This window comes from Lathyrus oleraceus, chromosome 2 (genome assembly GCF_024323335.1).
Source record: "Lathyrus oleraceus cultivar Zhongwan6 chromosome 2, CAAS_Psat_ZW6_1.0, whole genome shotgun sequence".
Classification (NCBI taxonomy): domain Eukaryota; kingdom Viridiplantae; phylum Streptophyta; class Magnoliopsida; order Fabales; family Fabaceae; genus Lathyrus; species Lathyrus oleraceus.
The window spans coordinates 419,045,221-419,066,612 of record NC_066580.1 but is presented as its reverse complement, the minus strand read 5'-3'; the positions used below and the strand labels follow the sequence as shown (position 1 = coordinate 419,066,612).

The following is a 21,392-nucleotide window of genomic DNA, read 5'->3' as shown; positions in this document are numbered from 1 at the left end:
TGCATAGATTTTAGTTTTGCCTTAGATTTTGAAATAGGTTTTTATTTAGGGAAATAACCAATTCCTCTTCTTCCATTTCCTCTAGCTTTATAGATCATCGAAGCCATCTTGCTTATACCTACGTTTCTAGCCAGAAATGTCTGAAAATATTTGTCATATTTCTTTATGACATTTTTTTCTTCAGAATCCACATAAACTTCTAAAAGAATTTCTTCCTCAAATTTAGAACTTTTACTTTGAATAGTAGAGTTTTCATTTTTTAGAATAAAATTCTCTTCATTCAAAGTGGGAAATCTTTGTTAAGTTTACCATGTGCTTCAGATTCAGACACTCAAACTTGTTTCAAATCCTTGTATTTGTTTTGAAGCTTCTGATATTTTTCTAGAATTTCAGAAAGAAAAGATTCCAATTCAGAGCAAGATAAGTTAGAAAATACCTCTTCAGAGTCTGACTAAGATTCAGATTCAGATTTTGGTTGGATCTTTTCATTAGATGCTAATATGCTTTCCATCAGTGCCACATTAGCTTGCTCTTCCTCAGAGTCATCTTCTGAGGATTCAGACTCATCCCATGTAGCCATCAGGCCTTTCTTCTTTCATTTGAAATCTTTCTTCTTTGGTTTGTCTTCCCTCATCCTGGGGCACTCATTCTTGTAGGGACCTGTCTCCTTGCACTAAAAACAGATACCACCTTTGCTATAAACTGATTTCTTTGGTCTAAATCTAGACTCAGAGCAACCACTTGTCTTTCTGGAGCCTCTGAACTTGCTTTGTCTTTTCTTCCAGAGTTGATTAACTCTTATGGAAAGAAGAGACACATCATCTTCTTCTTTAGAGTCTTCTTTAGAACCCTATTCTTCTTCTTCAGCTTAAAAGGCTTTAGTCTTTTCAGAATTTCCCATGGATTTTAGAGCCAAATATTTAACTTTTCTTTTAGGCCCATCCCGTTCAAGCTACATCTCATGACTTCTCAAAGAACTCACAAGTTCTTCAAGAGTTGTGTTGTTCAGATCCTTAGATAGTTTCAGTGTAATTCCTCTATGTTTTGGGTAAGCATCTGATAATTTTCTTAACATGATTTGTAGTTGAGTAACCTTTGTCCAGAACTTTCAGTCCTGCAACAATAGTCTGAAACCTTAAGAACATGTTCTTAACAATTTCATTATCTTCCATCTTGAAAGCTCCATACTTTTGTATCAAGGAAAATGCCTTGGTTTGTTTTACTTAAGCGTTTCCTTCATGAGTCATCCTTAGGGAATAAAATATAGGCTTTTTTGTGTCTCTATTGTGATCTTTTCATACTCAGAGTATGGTATAGTGTTTAACAAGATGGTTATTGGTTTATGATGATCCTTGTAATCTTTTTTTTGTTAATCAGTCATCATTCTTCTTTCCACTTTGTTACCACTGCCATATATATGATGAATGTAGCCACCAACTATCATATCCTATATATTAACATCATGACCGAGAAAAAACATTATATTCTATCTTTCCAATAGTCAAAATTTTCTCCATCAAAGACTGAGGGTTTTGCACTATAATGGCCTCTTTCATTGTTACTAGCGGGTGCAACTAGTGGAGGAATTCCTGCCATAGTGTTTCACAAGTCTGGATCTTTATCTGACACAGTGAAATGTTTGATACGTAATTAATACTAGAATCGGAGCTCTGATACCAATTGAAGGTAATGGAAATACAAGAAATAGGGGGGGGGGGTGATTTGGGTTTCAAGAAATAAAAATTTTGCAACCCAAGAAAACAAATAGAAAACTAAGAACAGAATAATGAACACAACTATTTTTATCCTGGTTCGCTGTTAACAAAGCTACCTCCAGTCCACCCACCAAGGTGATTTCACCTTATCACAAAGACTTAATCCATTATAATCAACCTTGATTATAACACATAGATCAACTATCAATGTCTTCTTAAGTAATTTTGACTAAACCTTAGTCACTCAAGGAAATACAATCACAAAGCTTGAGATACAAAGTATGTTTACAAAATGCTTATAAGAAATCAGAATACACAAATGAACTACAAGTATATCATACAAAATATATTCTATGAAGTGTATAAACAAAAGTTCTTTGTGTATATGTTTCTTTTCTCTCAGAATATTTCATAAAATGCACTGTTCGCGTATATGATAATCTCTTAGACTATTGCATTATTCCACTCTTCCAAGTCTTCTTTATATAAGAGATGAAAAGAACCTTTGGAGGGTAGAATTAGAATACTTAAATGCAGTTGTATCCTTGCATAATGGTACGTGAAAATGGGAGAAAAATGATACAATAGTACAATCCTTAGCCCATAACATTAGTGTAGTGGAATGAATATTTGATCTTGTACTGTGTACTATTATCTCACGTAATTTTTTGTGATCTTATCTTCAACGTTCAGAGGCTTCTGATAGATACGTGATGAAGTATGCATAAAAGAAGAGTAAGAGTCTGGTTGAGAGAATCTTTAAAAATATGGTTTTCAGAGTCTTGATCCAGTTCATTAGAACCTGGTCTTTAGAGTCTGGAAACACAGTTCAAAGTTGTTTGAGCACAGAGCTTCAGAGCTTATCAACGTTAGAAGCTTCAGAGTCATAAAGCTTTGGATGATTAGAGATTAGAAGCGGTGTGTACAGAATCCAGAGCTTGATTATCTTGTAAAACACACATCTCAAAGTCAGAGTGCACTAGGTTCAAAATTTGATGATGTCACACGTCATTCTATCAGAGTTAGAACTTATATCCAGTATCTGCACACTAAACAAAACCATTAGGGTACATAATTATTCTCTAAGATTTAGTGTATTGTTATCATCAAAATATAAGGTTAGTTACATAACAAAACCTTATTCTTACAATAAATACAAACCACCTTAAATAAATTCTTTTAGAAGTGTATGATGGAATACTTAAAGAGAGAAAAGAGTCCCCAATATGATTGACTACTCAGGGAGCGTATACTTAATTTACCCCCAATTTTGAAGGTGGAGGAAAAAAAGTGGCCAACACAAGGCCATTTATAGTATTTACACACCAACTTAAAGCACAAAATATAAGCCAAACTACAGGGGTTGAGTTGAAAAGGAGTGAAGTTCATCCAACATAATGTGTCACACTTAAACTTGGAAAAAAGGAGATGAAGCTCAATCTTAGTGAATATACTTTTGTGTTCAAAGAAGAAATCTAACTTTTCTCTACTATTCAAATCAAAACGAACCATATCACGTTCTTAAAAAGGATCCACACGAAGTTCAAAAAATTGATAGCATGAGTCAAATCAAATGTCCACATTGAAGTCTCATTCACACATAGTACCTATTTCTATAACCATCTTCCACCACTTATATCCATATAAATCTCTATTGCATAATTTATTGTTAGGTTTATAAAACATCACACGAGATCTTAATCTTATATCAAACACACCAGAAGAGGAACCATATGTAACCTCCTTCTAATCCTTGGAAAATAGACCTCAATCGAAGAATGACTTACAAACAGGTTTAACTACGATTGGATTGACCATTGTAAAACTACACGAGCATGAACAAAGAGACAAAAATTGAACTTACCACGAGACAAATGGAGAATTGAGATGCATGATGAAAGGAATGACATTTAAAGTTTAAAAGAATAATGAAAAACCTAAAAATGATGGAAATAGAAAGAGAGGATAAAAATTGTCAATAAGAACGACACATCAACAATTTTAAATGATTTATATTCAATCATTACAATCAAAAGATATCAAGTAAAATCAAGAGATCTAACGATCCTCACTACATCTAAAAAATCAATATTCTATAATTACACTAGTTAAAAGAATCGACACACAATTGTCATGAAAAAAATCATGAACACATGGAAATAGTGACACGACAACTTATACAATTCTTAGACTTTTCACCTCATGCACGAGCCCTAAGTATAGGGGTCACATGTACCACATCATCGATACACCTTAGCTTAATTTTTTTAATCTCGAAAGACTTTCATTTTTTCATATTTTAATGCTCTTTAAACTTATTATTTATTAAAATAGCTAAGATTTCAGTGAACTTGTGTAATTGTGTAATCGTATGCGTTTAAACAACTCAACTCAAACTACATCATAGATCATTCACTAAGAAAGCCCACTAAATAGTTTACACCATTTACTTTAAAGTTAGTTATAATTGAGTCAACAAATTCATACTTATCCATGAATAATCATTAAGACCACCGTAGTGAAAATAAAAATTGCATGAAGCATTTAACCATTGATAAAATGGATGATGCACCGACAATATAAATTAATTTTACAATGTCAACTAATGAGGACCATGTATCTCACTAAGTCAGACTTAAAATTTTAAATTATTTGTAGGCTTAATACATGTTTTAGTCCCTTAACTTAATTTAGTGTTCCATTTTAGTCCCTTAACTAAAAAACGTTATAAGTTAGTCCCTTAACTTCACACCTTTTACCCTATTTAGTCATTTCCGCCAATTTATGACAAAAACGTTAATTCTAGTGGGTTGGCGTGATAACAAGACCATTAATACAAATTTGAGTTAACATATGTATTTAAAAGTTGGTATACTATTTAAACTGCGAGAGTTTTTATTTTCAACATCCGAAAACAAAACCCATACAGTTTAAATAATGTTTCAGTTTTTAACTAGATATGCTGACTCATATTTGTACAAATGATATTGTTGTCACCCCATGTCACGGGAACTTAACGTTTTATTTGCGAGAATTTGATGGAAGATACCAAATAGAATAATAAAGTGAAGTTAAGAGACTAACTTGTAAATTTTTTTAATTAAATGACTAAAGCGGAATCATAAATTAAGTTAAAGGACTTTGTCATTAATCATGACATGAAAAAGTGATATATTCATATTAGGTGACAATGTAAAAGTTTCTTACACTAGCGGTGCATCTTTATTAAACTCTTAATCATTATAAATCAATATGTATTACTCCCTCTGTTCCTTTTTAAGTGTCACTTTCTTGATGAATTTTTGGTCATTTTTAATTGTCATTTGCAAAGTTCAAGGTAATATTAACTGCACTTGTGTCAAAATTATCCTTAAGTAATTATTACGGAGAGAAAAAAAGTAAAATAAATATAATAAATAATTAAGATTATTATAGGTAAAAAAAGAATTACTATTTAAAAATTAATAATATTAATTAATTTTTTTAATATGTGTAAAAAGTAAAAAAATAACACTTAAAAAAATAGAAAGAATATCGTAATAAATCTAATTACTTAGTACACCATCTCATTTGCTACCCGATTCGATTATTTTACACACACACCACTTTCACCTAGAAATAAAGTAGAACGGAAAAACAAACAACAAGAAGATCTCAACAATATAGTCAATGATGTAAAAATTACATCACCTATACACATCCATTACATCACCTATGCACATCCTTCAATGGAGGTTAAGTAATAAATGAACAATGTCTAACTAATATTGTAGTTTCTCTGTTTCTTTTTAAGTGTTATTTTTTGATTTTTTTACACATAATAAAAAAATTAATTATTATTTTTATTTTTCAAATAATAATTCTTCTTTTACCTATAATATCATTAATTATTTATTATATTCATTTTACCTTTTTTTCTCTCTCTCTATATATAATACTATCATGAGCAAAATATTATAGAACCATATTGGAAAATGCATAAATAGTAATATTTTTTATTTTTATAACTCTATTTTTTATTTACTTCTAATTTGTGTGTAAAAATATTAAAATAAAGTAATCTACCATCATGTAAAATAAGAAGAGACAGATTCATCTTGTAATTAATCATCAAACACAACCTCATTTAAGGTGTGTTTGGTTGTAAGAAAAAATTGAAAAAAGAGAAAGGGGAGAAGAGAGAAATAGGCGAGAAATATAATATATTTGATTTATTATTTGATATGAAAGAAAGATAAAAAAAATATAAGACAAAGAAATTTATTATTTTTAAAAAGACAACAATAGCCTTCAAAATAAAATAAGGTAATTAGAGAAAACACATTTTATTTTATTTTATGAAGGGTAATCAATAGAAAAAAATACAACACACTTTCTATAGACTTTCTTCTCAACTTTGTGAAGAAAGAAAAAGCACATAGATCCCACTATTTCAAATATCTTTTGCCTATTTCTCTTGTTAACAAAACATGATGGTTTTTAAGTCTCTCTCTCATATTTCTCTCTTCTAAAAATCACTCCAACCAAACACACTCTTAACATCGTCGCCTGCTACCCATAAAACCAAACGAAAAAAAAAACTGATTTCCTTTCTCTAAATCCCACTTTATGTAACACTAATAAAAATACAACCAATAAAAGAAACTCTCGAATTTTCTCTTTCTCTATTCTTTTTCACATTGTATCGATGAAGACTTTATCTTTTTATGTGTTTGTTAGTGATTGTGGTGCGCTAGAAATAAACCATGTCTTACGAATGAAGTGGTATCTTCCTATATTTTAAAACTCATCACATTTTATTATGTTAATGGTTAGTTAAATATTTTTTCAAGTATAATTTGTCTCATCCAACAAGAACGATTACGTGGAATGCACATAAAAGTAGTAATATAATTTTGAATATTGATGACAGTAGCCTCACTAATCTTGGCGTCTCGAATTTTGGTGGATTGATTTAAAATGTTGATAGTGCCTGACTTCATGATTTTCTGATAATATTGGTTATTCCAGCATCTTTCGCTCTGAATTGATGACATTATATCATGGTTTACGTATGACCTGAAAACTTGCCATTAAAGACCTCATGCTATTTTGACTCCAATTCTACCATCAAGCTTATCTTAAAATCTGTCAATGTTTGACATCATTATGTGACGATTCTTCATTAAAAAACTTCTCATTAGATAATGACGAGTTCAAATATTTCACACTCTTAAAGAAGAGAATGATTCTACTGACTATCTAACTAAACATGAACTCAATAATGCTGCGGCATATTGATTTTTTTTTTTAAATCTTTCGTAAAAATCATCAATCTCGTGATAAGTGATATTAGTGAAACTTTATTTTTTAAATAAATTTTTTTTCTTCTTTTAGTTGAACAATATTTTGTCAATTGCTTTATGTAACTAATACATGAAAGTATTATAGTACCATTCATATTGAAAAATACATAAATTATAATATTTAATATTGTCTTTAACTTTGTTTTTATTTTTTAATTTATGTGTAAATAAAACAAAACATTTATTTAAAAAACGGATGGAGTAGGAGTATTAGCATCATATAAAATGACGAGAGACAGAACCATTTTGCAATTAATCACCAAGCACAACACCATTTAAGGTCGTCGCCAGCTACCCTCAAAACCAAAAGACAAAAAACCACTGATCCCCTTTCTATTTCTCCAACTCAAACAAAAAAACACAACCAATAAAAGAAACACTCCTTTTCCCTTTCTCTGTTCCGTTTCACTCTTTGCACCCCCACCACAAACAAACAAACCCCCTTCACTCTTTTCTTCCTCACACTCTCACACACACTATCACCATCACTCTATCTCACTAGCTCTCATTTCCATGGCAGAAGAAGAGCAACACGACGAAATGAAGAAGCTATTTTCCTCCTACATAGGTCTCAGCTTCTCCGTTTTCCTCGCGCTTCTTCCCAACAAACTCCGGGAACATTCTCTCAGAGCCTTTCGCGCCGAGGAAGAGCTAAGCCAGATAAAATCCCGCCGCCAGGAGGATTACAAAGCAAACGCCAGAGTAGCTGAGATCTTCGCCTCACACCGAAACTCCTGGCGCGACGAAGAGAAACGTCTCTTGCGACGAATCGACTCCGCGTCGGAAGAGATCGATAGGCTGAGAGCAATGGTTGAAGATTCCAAGGCGCGTGTGGAGGAGTTGGAGCGTGAGGTTGTTGAGAGGGATGATATGATTGGGTTTATTTCGAGGCGGTTTCAAGAGGAGGGATTAGGTGGTTGCGGGAGCAGGGAACATTACGGTGGGAATAACTATAATAACAGCGGTGGTACTGGTGCCGGTGGTGGTGGTGGTGGTGGTGGTGGTGGGGAGTGGTTTCATAAAGAGGAGGATGAAATGGTGGGGACCACTGCTGATTCTCGTGTGGATGAGGAAGTTGATGTTATCTATCAACAGCATCTTAATAATGGTTTTGATTCTGAGTTTATTGCTTCTTCTGGTTCTAAGTTTTGGGCTGAAAAAGCTTCACTGTGGCAGGTTTGTTAAATCACAATCAACTTTCAAAATTATCACATGCTACCCTTTGATTCTCTTTTTCTTTTTTTCTTTTCAATCATTGAAAGTTTATTGCAGTAGAAAGTGCTTGTTACAATTTTTTTATATAGTTTTTTGTTCTTTTAATCTAAAAGTAGTTGATATATTTAAGAAATATGACAAATTTTATATGAATAAAATATGATCATGATGAGGAGGACCACATGCTAGGAAAACCTTGACACCACACCAGTTGCAGTCACAGTACTCCTAGTAGACACCAGTTTATAATTTAAGATAAAAAGTGATTAAATGCAACAAAATATTAAACACCCTTCAATAAACCTCTTGAGGTGTTGGTGTTACACAGATGACATGCTTGGTGGCTATGAACACAGAGACATCATAAGTATTCTGAGGACCTGTGTAAGTTAGCCACAAATGTCTTAAGTTTTTGGAGGCCCTGCCTTAGTTAGCTACAAATGTCTTAAGTTTTCGGAGGTCCTAGTAACCCTATTTTATCACGGTTGAACCTTGACTAATATTTTGAGGCACCATGTCAAATTTTGGGCACTGTGTGATAGCTCGCTTTGCACGTCTTCAAATACGGACTTGACTATGAAGCACATACACGCCACCGATAAAATAATTGAAGAAAATGAAAATGATTGAATGCAATCAATCACACAAGTCATTGTTGTGCTGGACACCAAACACATGTAAGACATCATGTACATCTTGTTTAGGATGTGCTACTTAGTTTTGTGGTAACCTTTTTTATTTTTTCATGTTCTTTTACCGCAGAGCTTTTTACTCATGTTTCAAGGTTACAGTCTTTAGGAGATTCCTTTCCTTGGGTACGGTAGAGTTGGACCTTATTCTTTTATGTATTTGTGATGGCAGCTGGGGTCCTTGGGAGGTCTTGTTTAGCTTTTTTTATCTTTGAAGTTTAGTGGTGGAGCCATGTACCATTCGTTTGTTGTTTGTCTCTTTTTGCACCTTCTCTTGCAGCAAATGTGTCCCATATTGCTTTGCTTTACTGGTCCACTTTAATTTTCAACAGACACTTACACTAGTCACTGTTTTTATCTAGTGCTGAAATCTAGGGTATCCTTCTCTGGGCTGTTTTCTGTCTGTACCTTTGACATAGTTGCAAATTGATAAAGCTACTTATATTTTTGTTGGTTGGGGATTGTATTATTGAGATATAGAGATATCTATCTATCTATCCTTCTGCTTGCTATTTGCTAACACTGGTCTCTTATACTGTTTTCCTGTTTGCTACTGCTAAGGCATGTGGTTGGAATATGCATGTTTATATTTCCAAAGTGATTGAGTTATAAATTTAGAAAAGATGCAGTGAAGAATAAGAATATTCTTAAAGCACCTGCCAAGGGAAATGAGTTTTATCTTCTTACAGCTCTTGTATAATCCGTGTTATAGCTGTTTTCTCTGTTGAACTTGATTTTTTCTCCCTAAGGGATTCAATGCAAAAAAGGAACCATAATGTTGTTTGGTTTTGTGTCTGTAATGTACTTGGTAAATCATATATGCAACTTATTATCAATTAAAAGGTGGTGCAGATTTCCGATCCTTGAATGTTCATTATGCTTGCAGGATGTGCAGTATGAATCCCTTGAATCGATGTATAATACGAAAGAATTTGTAGCAAGGTAAATATATGATAATCTAAATGCAGATAAATTTTGTAGCGCTTAGCATTAATCTTTAACTAAATGAAGGGTAAATTGTTTTTCCCCCTCAGAAGGGAGTCCCCCTGGAAGGTAGACGGTGATTCAGCTGGAGTTTCCTCTAAACTTAAATTACTTGAACAGGAATTATTAAATTTGGAGAAGATTAGTAAGGATGTTCCGTCCAAGGTGTCATCCTCGATAAAGAAGCAAGCAAAGAGATTTCAATCGCTTTCAGAAAAAATTGATGATTTATGCAGACGAATAGTAAGTAACTCCTGTTATATTGTTTTTGTTTATCGGCTTTGTTTTCTCGCTAATTGTAGTTAACCAAAACATTGGTCCCATTATAAGCTTGCTTATATTGACATTAACCTGGCACGTGTTTCCCAGCCACAGGACGCCATTGGCAGTTTTTTAGGCCTGACATTTCCTCTCTTATTGAGCAGGCTAGTGATCCATGTGAACCCTCCCTCGGTTCAGAATTTCGAACTCAAACTCAAACAGAGTTTTTACTAGAAGCATTCCGTCTTCAACAGGGTGCATCTGAAACTGGACAGAAACTAATGGCATTGCATACCGAAGTCGGGAAGACCCATTACAGGGACGAGTTAAGAGGCGAGACCACACTAACCACAAGACGATCGTTAGACTCAATCCGGAACAACTTCAGAGAACTCCAGCGAAATCTAGAGATATGGTTGGCCAGAATCATCGGTGATCTCGAAGGGATTCTTGCAAGGGACGGTGCGTCTCGCGTAAGAGAATATTACATCTCTAGATATCCTTTTGTTCAATAGAATCTGAGACTGGTAGGGTAGGAGGCTTCACTTCTCAACTTAACAAGTTAGCTCTTTTGGTATGTAAATTGTTGTAGTGCATAAAAGTGGTAGTTGGGATATCCATGTGAAATGTAATCATACCACATTTGCTAATTTTGACATCTTAAGTATATGCTTTTCTTCACACCCTACGAGCACATCAATCTTAAATGCATTAAATGTAACAGCTAAGAAACAATCATAATGCTGAGATTCCTCATATAACAAATAACAACAGAAGCTGTATCAAATAAAAAACCACAACAGAAAACACAAATCCTCGTATCTATTTCTAATTTTGCATTCACATTCAACGTCACTATATAGGTAGATTAATAATTAATTAAGGCAATTTCATTATAATATATCAGTATAAGATAAAATTTGCCGTCTTTGGCCGGCTTTGTCACTTGTTATAAGGTTTAATTAACATCACAACCATTTCTTTCTTTCTCTCTAGCATTGCATGATCATTGATTTATGGCAGATAATGAGAGCGATCCTACTTCCAATCACAAGGTTATTTTCCAAATTATTATCGCAGTTTCAGCTGCATTTGTTGTTTCTTCACTCTACCGTCTCATAGCCATTTGTTTGTGTCACCGAGGAAGTACAACAACAGATCAAAACCGACTACAACCACCAAATCACGCTGCGCTACCTAGCCTTGTCGAAAGGACAACCTCATCAGTAGGTCTAGCACACCGAATTCCGACACACAAGTACCACAAGAGAAATAAAGGTGACGTTGTATCGGATGATGAAGGCGGTACCTGCGCAGTATGTTTGGGAGATTTTGAGGAGGGTGAGGAGTTGAAGACTATGCCAGAGTGCTTGCACTCTTTTCATGTACATTGTATTGACATGTGGCTCCGTTCACATATGAGTTGCCCTATTTGTCGCGCCGGTGCCGGTGCCGGTGCTGCCCCTTTGCCGACAGCGAGTGCAAATCATCACAGCATAGATATGAATATGGTTCCACTTGGTCCTGTCATGCAAAGTGGATTGTTGCGATGGTGAGATTTTGATAATGGTGATTTTCAGGAGTCATACTGGCAAAGTACATACACAACTAATTTAGCAATATAAAAAACATGCATGGTTATTGCAATTCAATTTTATAAAGTATATCCTTTGCATATACTCTTCGCATCTAATCCATTTAATTTCACAAGTATTGATCTGAATTAGAGCAAACTCAATCCAACAGCAAATCAAGAGCTAAACATACAATATCATGGACATGCTTTAGAGACATTTAAACAGTCTCCTCGTTAAGACTAGCAGTTGAGTATAAGGTCTGAATGTCAATATATTAGTCTTCTATCTTGGTCTTCTTGAACACGAAGGTTGTTTTATCAAATTCACAGACAAAATCCTGAATTTAGGTCATATACTATTTATCGCTCTTAAAAACTATCGTCTTCACATGCCATTCCGCTTCAATCTTGTGGAAAATGAACAGTTTACCAACAACAGGAAAAACACGGTTTGCAGGAGTACATGGTTCTTTTAGGGGTCTCCTTAAGAACACGACAACAGACGTGGGCTGCTTCAGTTAAAGGCCGAATAGTGTAATATCTAACGATTTTTTTAATGCATCCCATAAGTTATTAGACACCATATTAAAATATTTAAATGCTTTCATATTTCGAAGATGCATCTTCCGGACATATCCAATTCTGACTTAACGTTAAAATATTTCAGAGATGCATCTCCGGAAGGTAGTGAAGCTTAAATCATGCCAGTAGCTTATCTGTTTATATATTTTTTCAGAAATTCAAACTCCAATATCTTTCAGAGATACATCTTCTGAATATCTTAAAATTAAATCAGATTAAGTGCAATCGGAGATGCATATCCGGAATCTAAGAATATTTAAGTATTTTCACGTGATGCCTAAGTAATTTATAGGGTGCATTAAGAAATCTCCTATCTAACAGAGTTGTTCTTTTCACTCTTATGAGTTATCCTACACCATTATTAAAGTTCAGACTGTCCTTAGAGTTTGAAGATGTATCTCCGAACGCACATATTTTATTGATTTCTTAGATCAAATTAAAAAGGTACTCCCATTGTGTCAAAAATTAATCCGAAGATTCATCTTTGTAAATGTCAAAACTGCGTCAGAAGATATATCTCCGCAAATACTATTTATTCAAAAGTTAGTGGGTAATCAAGAGATGCATCTCTGGACGCTTTTGTTTCATATCTCGCGCCAGACTTCCTTTCCCACCTCCTTCTTGTTCATTTTTTGAAAAATAAAATTCTCTTCCTCCTCTCAAACTTCTGAGTTCTCTGTCCCATTCAAACTTCTCTTTGTAGCAAATTTCTACTGTTGGAGCTCTAACTCCTCTTTTCCAACATCTCATAACTCATACATTCAATTTAATTTGGTAAGTTTTTAAAAATTCTATCTCTTTTTATGTTTTAATTTGTAGTTAGTTGATTAAACTACATTAGTTGTTTTAGGTACATTAGTTAGTAGTGTAAACAATTTTGATAGGCTAGAAGAACACACATTGATGTATTTTTGGGTTGTTAGGGAAAAATAGTGTATTTGCCATGACTGAGACAATCAGAGGTTTGTCAGGATACACATCTTCGGATTTGCTCTGCATTGTTTTCAAAGATACATCTCTGGATTAGACTCAGGCAAAAAATTGGTTGATTTTGTGGAATTTGTGAATTTGTCCTGACACGCTATTTATATATGTCTATGTTTTTAACACATGTGCAATGGATGAAAACAAGATTGGTCAAATTAGGCTTAGGCGTGTGTCCCAAACCGCGTCGGTACGACGTGAGAGGGCTGCAACGAGGACCACCAGGCCACGAGTTGTCGATAACTCGTTTGACGATGCATCTAATTTGCATCCCCGAGGTTCCCATCCGTATGTTTCTCATATCCGACTCTCCCAGGCATATGATGCAACATATTTTGAAATTCCTGAAGCCCCTGAAGCGCAGAAGGAAGCCGCTGTTGATGCTCATTTAGAGAGTTACCCATGAGACCCATTTGACACCTCCTTACTTCATCTATATGTTGACCATGCTTCTAGGCATGTATGGGAAAAAGAGATATATTTATTTCTTTTGAAATTCATATGTTTTCAACTAATTAAGTTGATGTTGATGGTGATATTTTATTTTGATATGAGCGTTATTGTTTGAAATCAGTAAATCACGACAAAAAGATATTGTAGCTGGAACAACCTATAACTACTTGGTTCATTGACGTTATCCGATGTTCCAGTCTTTCCGATTTATATTTTGTTGCGTACATGATCATAAACTTTGACATACATGCGACTTTTTTTGAGATGTGAGATTCAGAGATGTCATCTTTCCCACCTTCCTGTAGTTGAGATGACTATCAGCTTGGGTGACATCTAATGCCTCCTGTATCTTTCTATCAGAGGAGATTACTGGATCAAGGGAGGATGAGGCGAGAGGAAGTCGTCTATATGATGGTCACCCATTTGGGTGTTGACCTTGGTAAGGCCTCCAAAGAGGCATTTGACACAAGAGGTGCTCATTCTAGGTTTAGATTTTTTTGGAAAACTTTATAAAGACCATTTTCAGGGGGCCATGAATGTCAAAGGTGATGATGTGGAGGTTGAGTACCATCGATAGTGTGCATTGAGGTGTTACCTCTTGTTCCTGGTTGACACGTCCATATTTGTGGTCAAAAGTGAAACATGTGTCGACGTGGTATACCTTAAGTACTTCATCGATATGCCTTCAATTCACGAGTACAACTAGGGGGTTGCCTGTTTGATTTACATGTACTCGAAGTTAGGCGAAGGTTGTCTTTGAAAGACAAAGTAGATGACAGGGAGCTGCACGCTGTTTATGCTATTTTCTTATTACTAATATTTTCATAATTCATTTGTTACACTTGTTATTAATATTGTATCCGAATCATTTTCATGGATGAATCATCTCCCACTTTCCTCACATCACCGAGTGTGAAGTTGCGCCTACCTATGATGAGGAATGACCACATACAACCATATTTGTTTTGTACACGGGGAATAGTGCAGTTGAGCCATTTAGAATCTCTCTTGACTGTATGGTACCAGATGACATTTTCTTATGCCCATACGAGGGTCACCGCCAAACGCGTCAATTTAACGTCATTTCCTTATACTCCCGATGGTTGGCATGTGGGTCATCTCTTATGTATCCTTACTTGTTCGAGCGAGCGATGTGCTAGTTGGACAATTTGTAGATTATTCTGAGACCTCCCTATGAGTCAGCTCCTCTAGGCTACCGCTGGAGAGATCTTGGTGCGATACTGGATGCTTTTGAGCATCATTTTGTACCAGAGGAGTATCTCCAAGTGCTAGCTCTTATACATTGGGCTTATGCAGACAATTACATCTCATGGTTTTATAGGATGTCACACCTTATCATGACACCAAACGCTTTTGGGAAACCATATATGCCAGCTAACAAAGAGGTAGTTGAGGCTCAAAATGATCACACCGAAAGCGTAATGGCGGTCTGTCGGCGTGTTATGGAGAGAGGAAAAGCAGGCATAAAGTCGGGACTCTTTGAGGATGACAATTCTCATTTATCCCTCGTTTAGAACATGGTTGTCGAGTTACGAAATTCCGTGCAGTACAGTTGGAGGAGGAGAATGCATGTGGTTTGACATAACAGTAGTTTATGTTTGGATGTATTTTTTTTTGTATTTTCGGACAAATATTATGTATGGTGCTGTATTTTTGAATTAATGTATAATTTTTTATTTTCATTTATTTTTAGTTAAACTTGATTTTACAGCGATTTTACTTTGATTTTACGTTAATATAAATTGGCCTGAAAATATATATTGTTGGGACGATGATGGTGTTCTGAAACCATTCAGGGGAGTTTCCGAAAATACATCTCCGAAGTAGTTGGCCATTGCAATTACCACGCTTCCAATACCTGTAAAAGGACTTCATAGGACATTTCAGAGACGTGTCTTCGGATACAACCAAATAATAACAAAGATGCAACTTGTCATACCCCAAAATTTGCCCATCAATAGTTCAAGACATTTTTCAGGGGCATTCCGACTCATTTTATGGCACTGATCTTAAAGGGACAAAGGCCCAGCTCACGAATGGCCCAATCCAGAAAATGGCCCAAACTGGCCTGTTCGCTACACGCTCGCCTAGCGAACGTTACGTTCGCTACACGCTCGCCTAGCGAACGTTCGCTACACGCTCGCCTAGCGAAGCAAACGTTCGCTACCAGCTCGCCTAGCGAGGCTGACAGACAACAAAAAATTTCGGGCTTCGTTCTGAGCCCATTAGGTCATGAAAAAGGGCATTATAAATACCAGCACTTCAGTAATGAAAAGAAAACGAAAAAAGGAGAGAGGAGAACTCTAGCAAGCAAACCCTAGCGCTTACAGACGAAAAACCCTAAAGGAAGCCCTGAAGGAAAAGCCGGCGGCGGCAAGGTCACTTCCACTCAATTCGATCCGATCAGCCAATTCAAGGTTACCATTCGATTACAAACAGGTTGGCATTGCTATTACTACCCTATGTTCTTAATTTGCACATGGTATCATGATTGAATTTATGAAACTATCTTAAGCTTTACATATGAATTTAAGTATGCATGAACCGTTGAATGTCTAACCACATAATCTCTGTAATGAATGCTATAAAGTGTGAAGCTTGCTGCCATTATATCGTTATTAAAACCGGAATCCGCAGCCGCTCGCTAGCACATCGCTAAGCGAGCATGCAGCGAGTATTCGCTAAGCCTTCGCTAGGCGAGGCAGGCGCGAACCTGACAGTAGCCAGCTTTTCTGTTATGACTTTTCATTCATGTTTTATCATAGCCAGGCATTGTTTATTTGATCCTATTACTGTTGTGATTTCTTTTGCGGTGTAATCCTCGATTGCACCCTGATTTGGTATGCTAACCCGTTTGTTGAATTTTGCAAAGGTTCATATGTCCCAGGAAAAAAGACCGCCGTTAGGTCTTCCATTTTATTTGTGGGATACCCTTGTGGAGGCTCACCCTAAATTGCTTAATTAATTTTAATGTGTTAATTTTAATAATTAATTTTAATAATTAATTTTAATGTATTAATTTTAATGTATTAATTTTAATGTATTATTTTTAATGTATTGATTTTAATGTGGAGATTCATCATAATCACCTAATTAACTTTAAAATGCGGCCTTTAAATATGTGATCTTGGACCTCTCTTTTGCCTTATGATATTACGGCATTACGGTCATGTCCCGCGAATGTGGGGATACACTTAGCAATGGCCCTTCGATTAAATCATCATAAAATAAATCATAGTCCCTCGGATGTTGCCTTCGAATATATGATTTCGTCCCTCGATGACCCTTCGGTGTAGCCTACGGTTAAATGATGATCGTCCCTTCGAATGCTAAGGTATCCTTACAACTGTTGCCTTCAATGACCTATCGATGACCCTACGATGACCCTTAAACATCCAAAGGGTAAAATTACTTACTTCTCAATAGTAAGGACAGTTTTACCCTCATAAGGATAGGAAACGTTCATAACGACCTTAGGAAGGTATAACTCTCAATTGTTGGATCATAACCTGAAACATTTCCCACCCCTCACACTTTGCAAATCCTAGAAAATCACCACTTGGTATACATTCATACTAGAATCATTACCAAGTTACATTTTTCTAAACCGTTTTCAAAATCAACCAAGATAAATACTTTGTATACATTCATACGAGAATCATTACAAAGTTAAACTCTCTTTTCGAAACATTTTTTAAAACAATTCACGAACACTTTTCAGACAAAAATATAAGTGATCCAGCAATTAAGAGCCCATGGATAACCATGGATACAAAGGGTGCTAACACCTTCCCTTTGTATAATGTACCTCCCGAACCCAAAATCTATTGAGGTCTTTCCTGTTCTTTTCCACCTTTCCTTATTGGATAAAAGAAAAGTCGGTGGCGACTCTTGCTATCCGCGACATTGCGATAAAAAGCAAAATACCCCAAGTCAGTTCATCGTGTGACAGAACTGGCGACTCTGCTGGGGAATCTTTAAAAAGAGAGGTTACCTTAAAAACAAGATCACTTATTTAAAATTGTCTGATTTACTTTTAAGGGATTGCTTGGGTATTCTTGAGTGAAAGATCCTACACCCGGATCTAGTGTACCCTAGGTAAGTAGCAATAGATCATCGTGACTATCCGGCGTATACTGGAATGGTCAAAATGATAGCTACGGTTAATGTGACACTTTGGATGTCCTGATGTTCCTCATGTTTACTTGAGGAAAAATTTGGCTTCCGCGTGGTGTCATCAAAGCATTAACCAGACCTTTAGAACCCTAATTGACTTATCCTGGCCATTAGAAAGTAGTGAGATAACTGACTTCGGTTCCGACTGGGGTTGGTTGAGACTCGATACTACACTCTTTGAGATTGGACTTTAGGGAAGCTTCGGTCAACCACTTGGCGTTGCACTGAAGTGGACTTAAAGAAAGGTCGATGATTTGAGATCCTTCTAGAACCCGGTTACTATTCTAGGACAGGTTGAACCAACCAAACTTCAGTGGGGAGGGTACTTACCTATGGAACTCATGCAAGCTTTAAAACCTAGGAATGATGGTTGTGTGAATTGCTTGTGCTTGTTATTTACATAACATACATAACATCATAACATACATAACATCATCATAACATCATGGCATTGTACTAACCATTTCGAGGACTTAGGGATTTAACTTTTCTCTAGTTCGTAAAAAAAAAAAAAAAAAAAAAAAGTTTCCTTTTTTGGTAGTTTATGCAAAGTTAAATTCCAAAAGTCCTTGAAAACATTTCATACATTGCATAGCATAACATTGCATAACCGGTGTTCTAAAGGGATCAGTATTCTCACGGTTTTCCTCCAAACAGAAAAATGGATCTCGAACAAACTGTCAAAGATCTCCAGACTCAAAACGCTCAATTCAAGGAGATGATGCTAAGCTTATCCAAGGGGCAGGAGGAACTGAAGGCTCTTTTGGTCGAAAAAAAGAAAGACAAGAAAGCTGTGAGTTTCATTAACCCGGGAAGAAGGCGTAAAGGACAGGCTACGGGAATCAAATTTGGAATCCCGAGTGGTCCAGAAGAGGGGGCGGAGAATGACTCAGAGGAAGAAAATGCTGATTTCTCCAACCCTGAGGATGACGATGAGAACTATGAAAATGAACAGTACTCTCCGAGAGATGATAAGTACAAGTTGCTGGAGGAACGCATGCTAGCCATGGAGGGTCAGAAGGCGCCTGGTCTAGATTTCGAAAGCTTAGGTCTGGTCTCCGACGTGACCATTCCCCGCAAATTCAAAATCCCCACTTTCACTAAGTACAATGGTGCATCCTGTCCTCAGATGCATCTAAGGGCTTATGTGAGAAAGATTCAGCCGCATACCACTGATAAGAAACTGTGGATCCATTTCTTCCAAGAAAGTCTGTCTGGCACTCAATTGGAATGGTATTATCAGCTCGAGAGCTCTGACATCCGCACCTGGACTGATTTAGCAACAGCTTTCTATAAGCAATACCAGTACAATTCTGAATTAGCGCCTACTCGGCTACAGTTGCAGAATATGGCTATGGGATCTAAAGAAAGCTTCAAAGAGTATGCTCAGAAATGGAGAGATTTGGCTGGCAGAGTCAAACCCCCTATGACTGACCGAGAATTAATAGACCTGTTCATGGGTACCCTGACTGGCCCATTCTACAGCCATCTACTGGGGAGTTCTTCATCAGGTTTCACTGAACTTATACTGACAGGTGAACGGGTGGAGAGCGGCCTTCGAAGTGGAAAGATACAGGCAGCTACCTCTACAAGCAGCAAAAAGTCCTACCAGGGGAAGAACGAATCAAATGCTGTGTACGGTCAAAAGGGTCGTAACAAGAAAAACCGTGACCACGACATTGGAGCAGTTACGATTGCAGCACCACCATCTCAAAACTTCCAGCCCAAACAAGACAGGCCAAGAAGGCAGTTCACCAGGATCAATATGACCTTGGCACAGGCACTGCAGGGAATGCTAAAGGCAAATTTGATCACCCTCAGAGATCCTCCTACAAATCCCAACACTTCCTCTTCTCGTTATAATCCCAATGCCAGGTGTGCATATCACTCCGATAGCCCCGGGCACGATACAAACGATTGCTGGCCATTGAAGAATAAGATTCAGGATATGATCGAAGCTGGAGAAATTGAGTTTGAGCCTCCGGAGACTCCTAATGTCATCACTGCTCCTATGCCTAACCATGACAAGACTGTTAATGCTGTAGATGACGGTTCTCACATTTCCAATGTGGCGGACTTAATATCTCCCCTCCCGATCATAAAGAGGAATTTATTGCAAGCTGGTTTATTTCCAGGTTGTGCTGAAGATTGCAATCTCTGCATACTCCGGCCCGAGGACTGTTTGAAATTGAAGAATGGTATTCAACGGTTGATGGACGATCGTACAGTTCTCTTCGAAGGGATTCCTAAGGCGGAAAACTCTATTGAAGAAATATCTGTGATTTCTAGGTCCAAAGTTCCAGTGAAGATTACCGCTACCAGGGCGCCTGTGAGGATTACTGCTGAGCCCAGGGTTGCTCCCCTAATCATCACTGCACCTGGCCCGATCCCGTATTCCTCAAGCAAAGCTATTCCGTGGAATTATGGCGGTGATGTTTACGTCCATGGCGTGAAGCAAGTGGATGATGCTGCTAATACTAGTGGCATTGTGGGGACTAGTAAAATTACTCGAAGCGGAAGGATCTTCTCTCCAGAAATCTCACCTCCTGTCCTTGAAACTCGGGGAAAGGAACCAGTCAACCCTTCCCAGTCAGAGACACCGGTTGAAGTTACTCCCGAAGATGTTGCCAAACAGGAAATGGAAGAAGTGCTGAAAATCATCCACAAGAGTGATTTCGATGTGGTAGAACAGTTGGGGCATACCCCGTCTAAGATCTCGATGTTATCCTTGCTGTTATCTTCTGAATCTCATGCCAATGCATTGATGAAATTCTTGAAGACTGCTCATGTGCCTCAGGAAGCATCTGTCGATCAGTTCGAAAATTATGTTGCTCACTTGGCTGTTGACAATGGCCTAGGCTTTTCCGACGCTGATCTGACACCAGCAGGAAAGAATCACAATAAAGCCCTGCATATCTCCATTGAGTGTAGGGGAATCACTTTGTCCCATGTGTTGATCGATAATGACTCTTCCTTGAATGTGCTGCCGACAGCTGTGCTGGATAAGCTGGATTGTAAAAGCATTGAACTGAAACCTAGTGACATTGTGGTACGTGCTTACGATGGTGCGAAGAGTGTTGTCCATGGCGAAGTAGTCCTCCCTATCAAGATAGGACCTCAAGTCTTCAATACTACCTTCCATGTAATGAACATTCATCCTGCCTATTCCTGCTTACTGGGACGCCCTTGGATTCATGGGGCAGGTGCTGTAGCTTCGTCTCTCCATCAAAAGTTGAGATATCCGATAGAGAGTAAGATTGTCACCGTGTGTGGAGAAGAAGAGTACATTGTCAGTAGTGTGCATACCTTCAAATACGTCGAGATGGATGGTGAATTCATTGAGACTCCTTGTCAGTCTATCATACCCCAAAATTTGCCCATTAATATTTCA

At 36.8% G+C, this 21,392-nt stretch overlaps 2 protein-coding genes across 3 annotated transcripts; both read left to right on the top strand.

Moving 5' to 3' along the window:
* Positions 1-7,264: 7,264 nt before the first annotated feature.
* On the top strand, positions 7,265-10,890 carry LOC127119860 (uncharacterized). 2 transcript variants are annotated; one of them, XM_051050210.1, is made up of 4 exons: positions 7,265-8,236; positions 9,851-9,906; positions 10,002-10,191; positions 10,374-10,890. In XM_051050210.1, the coding sequence occupies exons 1-4, from the start codon at positions 7,574-7,576 to the stop codon at positions 10,722-10,724; spliced, it is 1,260 nt and encodes a 419-aa protein (XP_050906167.1). In that variant the 5' UTR covers positions 7,265-7,573; the 3' UTR covers positions 10,725-10,890. The 2 variants fall into 2 exon arrangements, with proteins under 2 accessions (XP_050906167.1, XP_050906166.1); XM_051050209.1 differs by having other exon boundaries at positions 9,999-10,191.
* A 177-nt stretch (positions 10,891-11,067) lies between these two features.
* LOC127119862 (RING-H2 finger protein ATL52-like) lies at positions 11,068-11,782 on the top strand. The gene has a single exon (XM_051050211.1). It carries the CDS (start codon positions 11,226-11,228, stop codon positions 11,763-11,765), a length of 540 nt encoding a protein of 179 aa, XP_050906168.1. The 5' UTR covers positions 11,068-11,225; the 3' UTR covers positions 11,766-11,782.
* The last annotated feature ends 9,610 nt before the right edge of the window (positions 11,783-21,392 follow it).

What these genes read in the sequence shown, in the direction of transcription:
- LOC127119860 (XM_051050209.1), top strand. Translation starts at nt 7,574, where the DNA reads ATGGCAGAAGAAGAGCAACACGACGAAATGAAGAAGCTATTTTCCTCC. An exon ending in ACGAAAGAATTTGTAGCAAG is followed by an intron (nt 9,907 to 9,998) that starts GTAAATATATGA and finishes TTTCCCCCTCAG; the next exon opens with AAGGGAGTCCCCCTGGAAGG. An exon ending in ATGATTTATGCAGACGAATA is followed by an intron (nt 10,192 to 10,373) that starts GTAAGTAACTCC and finishes CTTATTGAGCAG; the next exon opens with GCTAGTGATCCATGTGAACC.
- LOC127119862 (XM_051050211.1), top strand. Translation starts at nt 11,226, where the DNA reads ATGGCAGATAATGAGAGCGATCCTACTTCCAATCACAAGGTTATTTTC.